The sequence below is a fragment of the Phaethon aethereus genome, assembly GCF_964289735.1.
Source record: "Phaethon aethereus genome assembly, chromosome: 17".
NCBI lineage: Eukaryota > Metazoa > Chordata > Aves > Phaethontiformes > Phaethontidae > Phaethon > Phaethon aethereus.
Genome location: NC_138593.1, coordinates 10,663,456 through 10,680,351, shown reverse-complemented (window position 1 = coordinate 10,680,351; position 16,896 = coordinate 10,663,456). Strand labels below are relative to the sequence as shown.

The following is a 16,896-nucleotide window of genomic DNA, read 5'->3' as shown; positions in this document are numbered from 1 at the left end:
TTAACTGTTTAATATAATAGTTAATAGTATTAAAAAGTAAACCGAAATCACTATGTTTTGAGCTGATTTATCCACACATTTAAATGAGCTGAGACTCCAGAATCAGCTGTAGAGTCTCTGAACATTGATTTTAATTTGGGAAAAGTTTTATTTGTTAAATCAGAAGTAAAACAAACCTGCAGTGCCAGAAAGCGAGCTTTCAGCCAATACACCCGAGTGACAAACTCCATCCAGCCTTCCTCAAATAAATCTCGTTGTGAGGATGCAAATGACAGCTGCAACAGGTCTCCTAAGAAATGAGTTCCTGGGAAGTCAGGACCAAACTTTCCATTCACAGAGGCAGCAGGGCAATTTCGTGGAGAAACTGCAAATCAATTAATTACATTTATCATAAAGTTACTAGCATCCCATGAAAAGAGTCCCACATACTATTCAAAAGAGTATTTCAAAAGTTCTGATCTACAGTTGACAGACCAATAAAATACAGATCTGAAAGGTATTCATTAAGAAAAAATAGCTCCAAAATCCAATGAATTCCTGGAAACATTTCTTTGTATAACTCGAGTGTTTTTAGAGTCTGAAGAAAGTAACATCTGGTTCTCACCTGTAGAACTCTTCCCTTTCGTCAGTAGCCACTGATCTAATTGCAGTTCCATGCAAGAAAGGCTCATCAACATCATATCCTTCAGAAAAAGTACGGAGGTACCAAGAAAGAGTATACAGGAAGAAATACATTAAAAGAAGAATTAATTAAAAAAAAAAAAAAAAAAAAAAAAAAAAAAAAAAAGACACACCACTAAATTTGCAATTTACTTCAAAGAAAACTTCCAACTTGTCCTCTTGGGATTTCTATTCCCTAGCTATAACTACTTCTTCCTCCATCTAAAAGTGTATAATAGGATTTACAAATCAACAGTCACAAAACAATACTTGGAAGGAGCATTAAAAAAAAAAAGAAAATCTCAGCTCATAAAAGAAGGTAGTCAGAACAGTATTGCCTGACGTTAGAAAAAAGTGACATCCTTATTTTTGTATCTGGCTGGAATAAAACTATATTAACTTGCTAAATCCTGCTAAAAGCATGTTTCCAGAATATAGTAGAAGTACTGATACTTGAGAAACAAAAAGTCTATAGCCTATAATTTTTTCAGTATTTATCTCCATGACACTGAGTGTGTACTCTAATCTTACCAGATTATTAATGCTTGCTGGATAAAGTTCAGGAGTAGATTAAAAATCACATCACCATGGATCTCTGCCAGGTACTTTTGTGCAATGAAGAATATACTGTTTTCTGATTAAATTCATGGGAATACGGGCTACAGGTCCAGCTCTAAAAACCAGGTACTTGTGAAAAGGTTCAAAAATCCATACGTGTTACCAGAATAACCCTTTACAATCTTAGAAACCTGAACTTATTACACTCAGGATAGCTTGCAGATCAAGTTTAAAATAAATTCAAGGATGAAAAAGAATAGACAAGCATGAGGACAGGGATAGTATAGCTACAAAGTCTTGACTTTTTAAATTTTACATACAAGCAAGCAGTTAAGCAGTCATAATGAGAACCAAGGGAATACATTTATATATATGTTTATATTTGTTTAAAAAAGGGGGTGTGTGTATATATATGAAAAATATACAGAAATACAAGAGTCATAGGATGTAGAAAAAATTAACATCTGCTACATAGCGATACTTTTGTTTGCCTGTAAACTAAGTCAATGAAACATAATTTTCAGAATTCACTTTTCATTTGCAAAAAAGCAGATACACCGTTAACCTGAAAAAAAAAAATTTCAAACTGCAGTCATACCAAATGCAAATAATTTCCCAAATGAATACACATTGCTAGCATTGAAAAGATAAGACAGGGAGGCTCAGTGGACAAGAAGTATCAGTACTGGTTTTATAATTCAAGAAATATCACCTTGTGTCACTAAGCCAGTTTAACATTAATTTAGTGAACTTGCCATTTTTTCTATTCACATTTGTGAAATCTACAGATTTATAAAGGTAACAAAATGCTGATGCTGGGGGGTAGGGTTGGTTTTCGTTTGTGTTGTGGGTTTGTTTGTTTGTTTTTACTGTAAATTGCAGGTTATTTTAAAACTAAAGTGCATTTACTCTATTTAGAGCAGAAATGCTGACCGTCAATCAGTCAGTGGGAACACAGCAGCCTCTCTACTCACCTGATGACAAAACAAAACTTTGTGTCATATCAGAAGCAAAGGGAGGGAAAAGAAAGAGCAACAACAGAGTAAAGGAGTAAAATATATTTACACCTATAGTATTTATATTAAATCTATATGCATATGTGTGTGTATACATATGCACACACACGTTATGTATAGGGTATACCTGCATACAGCATCACCCAGGTGTGTTCAGGAGCTCAGGAACAAACAGGTACGTGATCTGCAGCGTAGCACAGTTTATGAAAGATGCAACAGCTAGGACCAGCAGCTCCCAGACAGGGCTAAGCAAAACGTGCGTCTCATTGCTGGATTTCAGTTTGGTACTTTTGGTACACAGAGACCAATACAGCAGCAAACAGAAGTCTAAGGAAAAGGGTTTCATTACCTTGATATGCTGATTACTTGAGTCCCTCAGTAGTGGATTGGGAAGACTGCTACTGTGCTTTCTCCAGCTATTATAGATACTAAGGACCACCTCACACAAGCCAGGAGGCCATTTCACTAGGAACTTTTGGCTGATGACTTTTAAATATCTCATCATCAGCTCCAAGATCCCACCATTGTTCAGGTTATCCAGCAGGAATTCATGAACATCCTGCTTTTCTAGAAATCAAATAAACACAAAGACATAGATGTTTAAGGTCAAGGCAGACCATAACTTGAAATAAGTAAATTTCAACAGTGTTTTATGCACTAATGTTGCAGCAGTTCTCCTGTGCTGCATACATGCAGAATTAAGTTACTGTATTCCAATCTGTTTAAATGGGAAACTCCACACAATAGAGCTCTTGCACACAGTAATTAAGCAGTCCCCAAGACTTCAAAAAAAAAAAAAAAAAAAATCACACCACCACACCTGTTACCCACTGAGATATTTCTATGCCATAAAATTATACTTTTTAAAATAACATATACTTCTGTATCTTCTAGGTATGACAGGAAAATACAGAAAATAAAGCATACAATATGTAAGAAACGACAGAGAAAAAGTGGGGGTTATAACGAAACCCTTACCAGATTCCATAAATGTTGTAGAATCAAATGACATCCTATGTGGTCCAACATGCTGGAAATTCTCCTCTTTGATCTCTGACTGCACCTCATAGTTATTGAAAGGGTCCTCCTCCTCCTCCGGATCTAATTTCCTTAATCTGTGTGAAAGGGGGGCAAAAATGACAATATCAACAAAATCCTCATTCTTTCTTTCACTCGTAAGCAAAACCTGAACATGGCATGTTGTCCATATTTTAACAGTGAAAGTGCGTTAACTGAAGCAAATTCAGAGATTTACACCCAGTTCTCAAATTTTGCCCAAACCAAGATTATCTTGTTTATCTTATCCATTTTGACATCTGCATTGTCCTCTAATTCACTTTCACATTAATAAAGGCTTTCTTATTTTTCAATTAGTTTTTTAGTAATTTTCACTAATAACAGTTTCATTAAATTTATGAGAAGACAATGCATCACTCCTGCTTCAAAAAATAACATGGATCCAGTGGTTTTAAGGTTGGGGCATATCAATCAAACAAAACCCCAATTAGCTCTTGATACTCTCATAATGAAAGTTATTGCTGTACAGTACCTGGAAGGAAGGAATTTCACCAACAGCTCTTGAAAGTCAACCTTCTCCTCTTTTTTACACTTGGTGTTCCGGACTCTGGCAGATCTCCTTTTTGCTGTTTCACCACTATCTTCTGTAATTCTCCTTCGCTTCACACCTTTCTTCGATTTATCACCTGCAGATATGTCACCTAGAAACAGAATTAAAAAAAAAAAAAAAAAGATACTGAAAATTGCCAAATAAAAAGTAGATAATTGTTTATATTTTTTAAAAAAAAGTTATTTGTGGCTGACACCTTATTTTATTCTACAGCAACACTTGAGATTCACTGGTTTCCTTCTGAAGACAGTGCCAAAAATTTTAAAATAATTTTTTAAAAATCCCATTATATTAAAGTGGCTATGGCAACAAGCGGACTTACTGAAAATTCTGCATTTCATTATTCATTAGAATTCATTATTTTAGTCTTCAAGAAGTTTCTGAAATGGGAATGAGAGGAGTCTACCTTTAACTCCAGAAACACCTGTAAATTCCCATGAATATCAACAAAGTACTGATAATTCCTCAATACTTTTAGATATGTAAATACATATATAGCTACAGTATAAAATATTCAAACCTCTTGCTACAAATTTCAAGTAAATATAGCTGACAGCTTGGTTCTCTCATGTTCTTAAAGTTACACATAAGCACAAGAATAATCCAGTCATCTTTTTCTCTAACAGCTCGTTCATTCGAAGGAGCTCAAGACTCTTCACAACATTAAAAGCTTAATATGCATCACTGCTGGAACAGAGTCATGATTCTTCTAATCTTAAAGACTGAAAAAACTGAAGTATGAGTCAATAGCACAAAACCAGAAGAGGTTAGATACTCCTGTGCTGGAGTAACAATTAAGAACAACAAATCAACATGACTCTCCATTCCATTAGATAGGAAAGTAAGTCCACTTTCCTGAACACTGGTCCTATGTCTTAGTCAAGAATCAATGATTTTAAGGCAGTTTAGGCGGCCTTCCTTTTCTAATGTGAAGGGTTAACAGAACTTAATTTTATAGACCTCAACTTCACTTTTCTACCAGATGTTATACACATGCTGAAAAGGTTCTGAATCCACCAACATGCAGTTTAAAGACAGCATTTGCCAATGAATTCTGTAGTGCTTTTAATACCCAGATAGGTAGGAAAGATATCTTGAATCTTAGACTGAAGTACCTTGCTCACCTACAGTAGCTCCTGGTTCCAACGAATTCTGACTGTGACTTGGAAAGTTGGGTGTCGTTGGAGCATAAGGTAATACAGGATCTGGCATTGTCACCACTGGATTAGTGCTGACAGGAGTTGGCTGAATAACACTGACAGGAGTAGAGGTAGGAGAAAGAATTAAATGTTGAACTGGGTCTCGGTATTCTGAGAGATCAATTCTCTTTCCCAGACTGGGTCGAGGAGGATCACATGTTGTGAGGTGGTGATACATGGCAAGTAAAGCTTCTCCTAAACACTTCCACCTGCATGTGGAAACACAACGGCATCACAACTTCCTTAATTTTGTCACATTATTTTCTAAATTATATTTAGAAACCTAACAACATTCAACATTGTTTTTCTCCAATAGCTTAGCGGTAGCAAGAGCAGCTCTTCAGCAGGAGAGGAATACACATTTGCATGTCAAAATCTGTCCCATGACTAGAAAAGCTGGAGACTATCTTTCTGCATTTCCTGTCATATGGACCATTGACAATTTCCAGCCTGGAACAGAGGTCCTCAGGAGCTTTTCTTCTAGAATACACCACTTACAAAAACAAGAACAAAATGTGGCAGCAGGTAAAAGTTTTCAGAGGAAACTGGTGAGACGGTTGCAGTAGGAAGGAAATGGGAGTCAATAAAGTGCCTGATCTCAAAAAATGTCTCCAACAAAAAAAAAGTCTATGCAGCAGATGCTGAGGAAATTACTCTATACTAAAACCTAAAAAAAGTAGTGTTAAAGGAACCTTTTTCAGGTTCTGTATTCAATCAACAAATATTTAAAAAAATCTCACCCTTACCCACAAGTACAAGCAACTTCTCTGCAATAGGATGTACATGGAGAGTCCATTAACATTCCAGAAAAATATGTGCAAAAAAAACCCAAAGCAAAACCCAATCCTTTATGCCTTAATAAAGACATATATAACAACTTATTAGTATCCTTGTATCTTGCTGCAAATAAAGAACTGTCATTTGTTTCTGAGTTTCCATTATCCCAATAGTAAAAACATCTTTTAAAAACTAAAACTTACTTTGAAGTTCATATACACATAGCCATATATTAAAAATTCAATAATACAGTTAGAATGGCTGTCAAATTCTTCTTAGTTAAGATTTATTTTTTTTTAATATATCACCGGTTTTAATTCAAAGGTCGAAAACTGATAGATATGGGGTTTATGCTAAAATCATAAGCACGCTAAACCAACGTATAAACTCATTAAATATGAAAACACTGAGGAGTTTGTTTGTTTGTTTTTACAAGAAAAAAATTGTTCCGAAGAAATCTGAAATGCAACACAGTTGTCAGCAAAAGTAGCTTCAGAGAAACCTTTTAAAAAGAGAAAATACAAAGACGTACGTGAAAAAGGGAATCGGCTGGACCAGCCTGAGGTCTGGTTCTCGGTCACGCACTAGCAGAGCTTGTCTCTTCTTACGTAGCTCCAGTGCTTCACCTATGATTCTTCCTGTTTCAGCTGCACTCACATTTACATTATGGATAGACATGTCACTAAGAAATAATAAGAAATGAAGACAAGTTAAAGTGTTTGTTTGTTGGTTTTTTTGTTGTTTAGGTTTTTTAGAAGCCTGGGGAGATTAATTTTATATCTTCCTATAATGTAGCAAAAATACACAGTGTTAAAACAAGCATTCAAATAACATTATTTTACAAATTATATAACGTGCATATAGAAGCGTTCACCATCCAAAAATCTTTGTTCTGCCTTAAAAATCAAAATATAAAGGTAGATTGTCCTATTCTGTTTTCCAAACACTGAGAAATGAAAGGAAAGCAGGAGGTTCTGTTTTCTTTCTGGGACAGAAGTTTTTGGTTCAGAAAAAAATTGTATGGCTGAGAAATTCTTTTCATTCCGAAGTGCTATTTTGAGGAATTCATGTCATCACAAATAAAACTTGAAGTTGAAAATTGTCTTGTATAGTCTGAGTCTAGGATTGAATTTTGAAAGTGAAAAATAATCCACTTTTTCAGAGATATCACAATCCAGAAACAAACAATAAGTGGCTAAAAGCCCTGCCTTAATTCAGCATGTAACTGATTTTAAGAGCCAGACCTCAGGCAGCTTAATAAATCAGGGTCTCTACAACTAAACAGGACTTTCTGTTAAACATCTACTGCTATACATAGAATCCTAGAGCCTTAAAATTTAAGTTATCCTTTCTCTTCTATATCTTCTAAGTACTCTGCATTTTATAGTAGTCTAAAATGTTAAACATGTTTTAACTGATTTATTGCATAACTTAAGGATGCATACTTCACTTCCATTTACCACATACAACTTATATAGGGTTCTGATGTTATCTGCACATGCAGTGATTACTATATTCGGTGAGATTGAACTATAATTAAACTAAAAACTTAACTTCTTTCTTGAATTCTACTGACCATCACAGCAACATATTACAGTATCAGAAGCAGCTCTGATGTTGAATGGTCAGTTAAATTAGACAGATCCTGTAAATTTTACAGACTTGTACTTTCTTTTCCCACTTTCCTCCTACCCATTCATGCTATAAAATCCACACAGAAATGAGACAGTTGTCTACTTTGCAGAGCTACATGACACCAAACACCAAAAAATTTTACATGCTGCAATAAAAAAAAGTAATAATAAAGGACTAAAATCTCAAACACAGTATTGCAAAATATTTTCAGAGTTGCAGTGGTCTGAAAGCTTAACAAACTAAGAATTTCTGCATCTCAGGTACTAATGAAACATACAGTCTTCTGACTGTATTCATTTGTCAATAAAAATCAGTAAGACTCCCTGAAACCTACTGATACGAGAAAATTGTATCGAGTCTCAAATTTGTAACTACTTGGAAAAGCAGTAATATGTGAAGGTTTGGGGGTTTTCTTTGGTTGGTTTTGTTAATTAGGAAAAGAAAACTAAAATGAATACTGCAGATATCAGCTGCAAATAAGTAAAATAAAACAAAGGAAGATGATTACAAACGATTTAGGTATGAAAATAAGTGAGCAGCAGCAAATAGATTTTTTTACCGCTTTCTAACTCCCTCCAAAAGTAATTACTGGAGAACATTCTATAGCAGCACCAACACTTAACATTGATTTACTATTTAGAAGGCAGGTCAGCAAGATACTGTTAATACTTAATAGCTTAAGGCATTATATCTCACCAGCTTTTCTGAACTACCCCAAATGCAAAATTTGCACTCCAAATGCAGTATATGCTATAAAATGACATTCACCATTTGAGGAACATCCTTAAGGAATCCTTCCGGAGACAAGGCTGCTCCTCAAAGATCTTCTCCTTCAGAACCAATCCTTTGCTATATAGACAGTCTTTTTCCAGAGCTTTGCAGATAAAGTACAAACATGCTGACAGAGAAATAGAAATCGAGTGGTCAATCGCTGCTTTGGTTCATTCAAAATCTCCCATTTCTGGGCTTCATATACACCACCAAATTCCAACTAAAAATGACATTTACATAAATTAGACCAATAGCTTCATAACTTGTCAAATAACTACATGCATACAGTTAAAACAACCTATTATGTCTTCCCAAGTATTATATCCAGAAAAAGAACATCATTAATTTTGTTTAAATTATTTTTGCAGTACATCTTTTACTTACTTTCAAGACTCCACTCCTGCACAGAAGAAATTAGAATCATAAAGCAGATTCATAATCATTCACCATTTTCATGTTATCAAATATCTTAACTGCAGATTCCATCAGTGTAAAAAGCAATGCATCCCACCAGGTTTTTGCTCGCATGGGCAATTATGTGAAGAGAATTAGGACCATCCCAGCAGAACAAACCTAAGTGATCAGATTCAAAATTTCTGCCATCTTGCAACTTCTCTCCCAAACTTTCTTGGAATCAGTTCATCCACCAGGTATTACTCAAATGTAAAATCTTAGGGTGTGTTCTATCAACTGCTGTTACTACAATTAATTATACTAGGCTATGAACTAGACTGTCATTTTATACCCAAATCCTGGAACTACACAGTTGAAAATTACTAGAAAGGCAAAATCAATATGCACTGAAAGGCAGGAGAACAGTCTACATGAAAACTTCTCACAGAGGCTCTGATCTAAGAGACCACAGGCCTTTATTTTTAGGGTAACCAGAACTGATACAAGCCATCATACGTTCATGAAATAAAAAAAATCTCTATCATGAAGTAAAAGCCTCTATCATACCATAATGTACTGCTTACACAAGGAACGCTTTCTCCTATATGACTGCATCATTATAATTTTTATTGATATGTAAAATTACACATATCTTCAGAATTTTTTTGGTGTACTGTACTTACTTGTGTAGTCACTGAGTGTGTACAGGATTGTGATAAGGTTATCTAAACAAGGCCAGTGATCAGGATTACACCTGAGACCTTCTTCAAAAGCATGACGAGCCAAAGGTAGGCGGATTAGTTTTATTGCCACGCGACCAATTTTATACCACAGGTTGACATCAGTAGAGTCTAGCATTACAGCCTAGAAAGCATAACAAACAACATTATTCACACTTCAGACATGCATATGCACTTTTCTACAGCCACTGTAGACTGACAGTGCTTTAGTTTTCAGCAGGGTCACCACTGAATGGTGCACCAGTTATATCGCATACAAGGTCAGAAAGTACACACAATTCAGACATACATTCAAATGATGTATGCTGAAAGGTGTACGTCTATATTTTGGCAAGTTTTTGCAAACATTGTGGCTCCAGTGTTTTATTTCAGCTGCACTGTACCTCCAAATAAAACTCCATGGCTGTCTCCAAGTCATCCCGTTGTGCTGCCAGTTGTGCTAGGTTTTTATAGGTGGAATATTTTAACATCAAGCCTGGATGTTTCAGCCCTTCTTTCTCATCACCAGAAAGAACTGCCTAGAAATGATAAAATAAATACAACGTGGGCATTAGGAATTAGACAAGTAAAAAGAACAGCAAACAACTTGCCAGTTGATAACACTGATTATTTCTAATTAGCCAATAAGAAATGAAGTAATACAAGATACAAGAAAAATAGCTTCTAGAGTTTCATTCTCTCAAGGTCACTGACCTCTCGCAGAAGACGAATCTCAAGTAGCTCATGATAAGCTTTAGCAGATTCTTCAAATCGGTCATGTTTCTGAAGGTCCAAAGCTTTGTGGTACAAAGCAAAAGCTTCTGCTTCCTGTGGTTTAAAAAATTAGAACCTATTTTGTAGGCAACCTTATTAAATATATTTATGACAATATACTTATATTTATTATGAATATCAGTGGTTTCACACTTTTAATACTTTCTGCTATATAGCAGTCCATATCCAGACTGTATAGCAGAACATTAAGCCTTACTAACCTAATACAACTCATTTGAGTGAAATTTTAGCTTCCTAAAGGAGGGTTCAAGAGATAAGATAGTAACACAACTTTCTTAAAGACAAAAAATTACCGTTGAACAACTCCTGCAGGAGAGGACAAAACTCCGATCAAGACAAAACTTTATTAAGAAAATTGTGGGTTTACTTACTTGAGCTTCCTTTGTCTGTGTCTTATGACTTTTGAAGGTACCTTCATAGTCATCCTCAATTGTGGAGCTGGCATTCAGTGCTGCTATTCGAATCTAGAACGACAGTCAAGACGCGACAAGAAACATTACATCTATATGTGTTACAGTTTCCCCTGCAAACTGGATTTCTCTTTTTTTTTAACTTTACTTGGTAAATGGACAATACTAAGAGATCTCTACATAAAGTTGCAATAACTATAACGAATTTAGTCATCAATAACTATACAAATAATAAAATATCCAAACCATTTCCCCTCCAAAATCAGATGAAAACACAAAATTTCAAGTGTCTTGCAAGCAGCGGCTTCCCTAGAACAGATGCGTGCATCACAGTGATTTTTTTCAAATTCTTAAATTTACCACTAACTACAATCACTTCAAAGCCAATATTCTCATTATGACAATTTATTCTTAGTTCTGGGGAAAGAGAAAATTTTCAATTTTATTTCTACCAAAACATCTCAAAAACGATCTCAGCAAGCCCTTACCATGTTCACAGCTATTCACACTGTCTTTCTCCAGGATTAGCAGGAAGGGCCAAACACAAACAGATCTGGAAAGCAAACAGGATTAGAGTATTTATTCTGTCTATAAAGAAAGCATTCAGAAGTAAAGGACAGGCTGAGAATACTTTAATCAATATGTCAATAATTCTATGTCACCACCACCCCATGCCAAGAGATAAACTGCCCTACCACATAGGAACAGTAACATTAAAGTGCATTTTAACTAGAGACAGAGAATAAAATACGAAGTTAAGCATATTCATTACTTCAGGATGGCTTTCAAGACTCTAGTCCTGGCAATGAGGGGGGAGTGGAAGTATTGGCAATGTAATTACAGCTATAAGGTTACTGAGTTACTGTATAATATTTAATGAACATACATTATATTAACAACATTACAATATTAATCCCTTTAATGATAGAAGCTAAACTCAAAAAACCTTCTTGAATACTCTGACATTTTATGAGCATGAATCATGATAGCTTATGAGTTTATCTTCAGTTACTTAAAAAAAAAAATTACGGAAGTTTTCCTGCACCTTTTATCTATAGCACAAACCAGAGTGCTCTTTCATGTCTAGAAACCACAGCGTTTACGAATATTAACAGAACAGGAAACGAAAAAAAAATGGAAGGCTATCTGTGTAAGATTGCCTCTGCAGCAGGCAGTGGCTAGTGGCTAGTCAACCCATTGCTCAAAATGGTGCCTGTGCCTGGAAATTCCTCTGATTAAAAATGTTTTCTTTAGTGCTATCCCTGCTAGAACAGAACCAGTGTTTATAAAACAGCTGTCTTTTCTGAGTATGTTGACTGACTTCTACAGACTGCCTCTAATGCAAAACCAAGTTATAGCTACTGCATATGCACTTAGATCTATTAGATTTATACAAAAAAAAGAAACTGAGCTTTTCCTAACTACTGTTTCTTCATTCTCAAGGAAGGATACTGATATTTCCAGTCTTTCTACCACTGATAAAAAGTTTAAAGGGGAAAATACAGATTTATAATCTGTAAATCATACTTCCTCATAACTAAAGCCATAATTTGTATTCTATTAGCTGCTTGAAACATTATGTTAGTAAAGGCAAAAAATTGTAAGACTTCTGTGCTTCTTTTTTAGAAAAGCTCCACTGCTATATGGTAAGATCTTCCCATCAACTCAAACAAAAAGATGACACATGCAAGACAGGCTAAAAACAGTCTTTAATATTAGAGACTACATTAATAGAGAGTAAGTCCCGAATTAACCACAGCAGGAAGCAGTGGGAGTTTTAAACTATAAGCTGAATTAATGCAAACATCATCATGATTAGTTCTGCAGGTAGAGAAAATAATGCTTTGACAGGAATTTCATTCATGCAGCAATGGTATTTTGCTTGCCCACTTACTTTCCTCGCTTGCAGATAAATCAGACTGACAACTGCATAGCAATACAGCATTTTTCTCCTTAAGTCACTAAATAAACATTAATAAGACCTCAAATCTCTTTCAAGACAAGGATTCCTTGCCTACTTTGCATATGGAGAAAATATATGCACAGAGATTAATGGTAATCTCTTTCAGAAATATTGAACGTCTCAGGTTTTGACAGAAAGTGCATATACTTATGACATCTAAATAAGCAAGATCCCAAACCAATTACATATTTAAATGTAGTGGTTTTAAGTTCACTTACAGATATGCCTATATTCAGAAATATGCTCAAGTGTTTTGCTGAATCCACATAATCTTGCCTAAGGTGGCAGAGGATGTCGACAGGACACAGACTACAATCAAGAGTTTACTTCCATGGTTAAGACTGCCAGTGGAACTGCAACTACATAAAAGGTGGGGAAACAATTTTAATTCTACTTTTTATTTAGACATAAAGTTTGTAACAAATAGTTAGCACTTCTCCTCTCTGGTGTTCACAAGTTGAGAGAGCATAACTGAACAGAACAGTGTAATGCTTTCGAAAAACAGAAGGATATTGCCTCCACACAGCTTTTATATTGTGTGTCAGGCAGGCAGGGGGGTTGTTTTGTGGTTGTTTTTTTTAAACCGGGTACTGTACATGGTTGCAAACTTATCTGTGGACTGAGTTACAACAGTGTCATAACATCTAGGAGTTAAGTGTATCACTACAAGCACTTTCAGAGGAATTACATCAATTAGGTAGAAAAAAAAGAATTAGTCTTTAACATAAAGTACTAGAAACCGGTTTGAATTTTTTCAGTTACAAGAGTGTCTCAGTTGTAAACCGGTAGCTATGACCGGTAAGCACATCCTGAAAAGGCAATAATACCTCTTTAAAGCCTTTTGCCTTCAAATTCTTATCTCCTTTTATCTTCGTAGCTTAAAACTCAAGTAAAAATTTCAAATATCAGCTCTTGTTCGCAGAGCTTGTGTGATTCTCAACTTCAAAATAAGAAACAAAGGGAGTGACTTGGGCTTTCCTGGCCTTTGTTATTGTTGCTACACTTGGGATCCATACACTGCAAATACACATTTGTTTAAAAAAAAAAAAATCTATTTTTGTTTTGTTTTGGGTTTTTGTCTTTAACATTGCAAAGATCACCTCCGCCGCATTTTAGCAAAAGCCGTTTTTACCGAAATACGGTAACCTTCCACCAAGAGGAGCAGGGACGCCTCTTACGCTTCTTGCCAGGCTCCACTTCCCACAGGGTGGCACAAAGGGCCGGGAGGAGGCGGGGGAGGGAGAGAGCCCACGCTTGCCTCTGACCGTGGCTCTGTGGAGGGAAGCAGGCGAGGCCCCGCCGCGGCGGGCCAGGCTCTCGCAGCCCTCACCGACGGGCTGCGCAGGGGCAGGGCCAAAGCCCCGGCTGCCCCTCAGGCCCCTCCACGGCGCTGGGGCGGGCGGGACACTCACCTCGCAGGGCCGCCCCCGGGATACCGGCGCTGCTCCCGGCCGGCGGGGAGGGGCGGTCCCGGAGCGGCTGCCTCAAGCGAGCGGCGACTCCCCGGAGACACGGCCACACCGGCAGTCTCCACGGCAACCTCCTCCGAACCCCCGGAACCCCGCGCACCAACAAAGAGGCTGCTCATTGGCCGAGCAGCCGTTCCTTAGACAGCCAATCAGAACGCTGGGGACAGGGAGGCGGGGAGGGCCGCAGTTAGGGCTGGGGTTGATGGGGCCGAGGGGCGCATTAGGCCCAGCTGTGGGGTTGGGTGTGCAAAAGTTCAAATAAATTCCGCATGCCCTTTCCAGTGGGTTTGGAAATCATCCCAAAGTTGCTGTTTTTCCCTAAAACTTGCCGTGCTGCCAGCTGGGGATGGGAGCATGCTTTTATGCCTCCGGGAGGTGTGGGAGGTGTTTCTGTGAGGTGACGGCAGGATGATGTGAGGCAGTGACCCAAGCCAAACAAGAACTGCGACAGCTCCTTGTGGAAATCATTTAAATGTAAGGTGATCATATTGCAGCGAGTCTTAAAGAAAAGGTGTGCCATCTGCAGCCCCACACAAGCCGTCCTGGTGCAGGTGCCATGTGGGGACAGCCTCTGTGCAGACAGGCTGACGAGCACACTCAGGCCTTGCTCCATCTGTGGGATGTAACCACAGGTTTAAAGCCACCTCTTGTTACAATGGGTCACAATCACACTGAAGTTACACTTGTGCTCAAGTGTTTCACTTAATCAGCACTTAGCACTATAAGGAAGAGTCTTCTTCGTGCCAAATGTATGAACTCTGGGGTCCCGTTGACAGCAGAAAATAATGGCCACCTTTCCATCATGGCAAACTAAGCACAGGTTTGCCGTGAACAGCAGCATCACACAGTTGTGCTTGGAGAATAACTTCCAAAGCTATTGTGATTCTGCAATACTTTTCCATCAGTAGTGCCCTTCAGCATGCTCAGGGCCTCACTGATCCTCTCTTGTGTAATTACAGAGATTGCACTTACGTCAAAGGTCTGAAGCTAGGAAATGTTTACACAGTGTTCAAAATTGGGTCATTACCTTTGAATTTGCAAATATGCCTATACAGAGTTCTCAAAAAACAAGAGGCCATTTCTGGGAGCAGAAATACTGGTTAACCTTAGGAGGTTAAGCCTGGGAAGTTAGAGAGTCAGTGCAACAGTAAAAAGATCTACCATAGCTGCGAGATACTAAATCCAGCTGTCCAGCAGGCTCCATCTCATGGGACAGGGACACTCTGCATGTAGCATTCAAGGGAAAGGGATTTTATAAGATTATGGCTGAGCCATGGATAAAGGTGGTGTGTCTGATTTTCTCCAACTAGGAAACATAACATTAGCTCATTGGAGGAAAAAGAGGCCATCTCTTCAGATCAACATGAACATAAAAAGTATATTCAGCACCAGCAGTTCATGAAGGAAAACAGCCAACCACAACCTCATAGGACTCTCAGAATCTCATTCTGTGCTGACAGATCCCAGGATCAGAAAAGTATCAATTGGCTCAGACCAAAGCACAAACAACTCACAACCAAATGATCCTTCAATTAATATTTTACTGCTCTTATAAAAAAAGCTGGAAGTCCATAAACCGTAACGTTCTCAAGATGGTCCTTGACCCAGCACTTCCGCCATGACTTTGCATTATTCTGGGACCTTCTGTCAGATCTAATGCCAGAATGCAGCCACAACATGGAAACAGGTGGGAGAGTCACGCTGAGGACCCATTTTATCCAGACATGTTTGCATTGCATGCTCTTTTCTAAGCTTTCCCTCTTTCCTCATCTCTCCCTGCTCAGCTCTGCAATGCTGGGGAAGTCGCTCCCAGGCAAGAGCCCACATGCAGAGCAGCCAAAGGCAAGAAGGCGGCACAGAGCCTGTGGCAGTGCCTAGCAGTGGCCAACATGGCCCAAAAAAGGAGAGCTGGGGCACAGTGCAGAGCAGGGTTTCTCTAAAGGAAACAAAAGCTTTGGCAAGAGTTTGTGCTTGTTCCTTCATGAGGTAGAAGAACCTCCAGGAAATGAGCTGCCTGCAGACCAGAGTTAAAGTGACATTATTTTCTGCATTTCAGAGTGTTCACCTTCAAGTTGGTCAAGCTCTTTTGCAAAGCCAGGGCTGTCCACCCTCTTCCCTGCAACAGAGTACTCCTGAGTTCCACATGTGTCTCAGGCTCTGTTCACCTACCTATTTGTTACCCAAGTTTCAAAAACCTTTAGTTGAAAAGGCCTCCTGAAAAAGTGCAGGGACTCAGGCTGCCACGATACCCGACTCCAAGCACCGAGAGCTAAAAAACCCAACGTTGTAAGCCAATAAACTGACACTTAGCCAAGAGGCTTTGATACATTTTATTAACCAGATAAGGTGCAGACCCCCATGCCTGATACACAAATTTGTGTTTGGTATTAGAGTCCTGACAGATTTTGCAAACATGGAAGATGTTTATGCTGCATAGGGAACAACCAACTTCAAATGGTAATGAGAATGAGTATTCTCATCTTGAGACCTCAAGTCATAAACACATAAAAATGACAAAGGAGCACAGAAGCACCCCTCAGCCTTGCGTTCCTATGGACCTCCATGTCCTAGGGGCATGCTCTCAGTTCCTCTGAGCTCCCTGTCTGCAACCTGACCAAGTCACAAAGTGGAAAGGAAACTGATAAATGTTTTCATTATCAGTGGAAGGCAGAGATAACATTATACATAAAAAGTACCAGGTTTTTGTTTTAATAAAATGCCATATGTATTCCAGTTATAAAGTGAGGGAGCATATGGGTCCTAAAAACCCAGAACACTTTCCTGCAGGGACAGTGAGCTGAAAATACCATCCACAGAACACAGTGAGGTGCTGTATCGTCTCAAAATTCCCTGTAACAGCAGGGTGACGAGAAGTATATTGAACAGCTGGGTGAATGACAGGAA

The 16,896-nt window shown here is 38.0% G+C and overlaps 1 protein-coding gene across 1 annotated transcript in view; it reads right to left on the bottom strand.

The window, feature by feature from the left end:
• Window positions 1–14,111, bottom strand: part of CABIN1 (calcineurin binding protein 1) — a gene marked incomplete at both ends in the record, with an annotated part of 120,477 nt that extends 106,366 nt beyond the window's left edge. Inside the window, 14 exons of the mRNA XM_082007744.1 lie at window positions 177–364; window positions 605–683; window positions 2,584–2,801; window positions 3,213–3,349; window positions 3,784–3,952; window positions 4,977–5,269; window positions 6,370–6,519; window positions 8,241–8,370; window positions 9,320–9,500; window positions 9,760–9,894; window positions 10,070–10,183; window positions 10,522–10,614; window positions 12,742–12,799; window positions 13,936–14,111. Coding sequence (XP_081863870.1) covers window positions 177–364; window positions 605–683; window positions 2,584–2,801; window positions 3,213–3,349; window positions 3,784–3,952; window positions 4,977–5,269; window positions 6,370–6,519; window positions 8,241–8,370; window positions 9,320–9,500; window positions 9,760–9,894; window positions 10,070–10,183; window positions 10,522–10,614; window positions 12,742–12,799; window positions 13,936–14,111 — 2,121 coding nt within the window. The remainder of the gene's footprint in view (window positions 1–176; window positions 365–604; window positions 684–2,583; window positions 2,802–3,212; window positions 3,350–3,783; window positions 3,953–4,976; window positions 5,270–6,369; window positions 6,520–8,240; window positions 8,371–9,319; window positions 9,501–9,759; window positions 9,895–10,069; window positions 10,184–10,521; window positions 10,615–12,741; window positions 12,800–13,935) is intronic.
• Window positions 14,112–16,896: the final 2,785 nt, after the last annotated feature.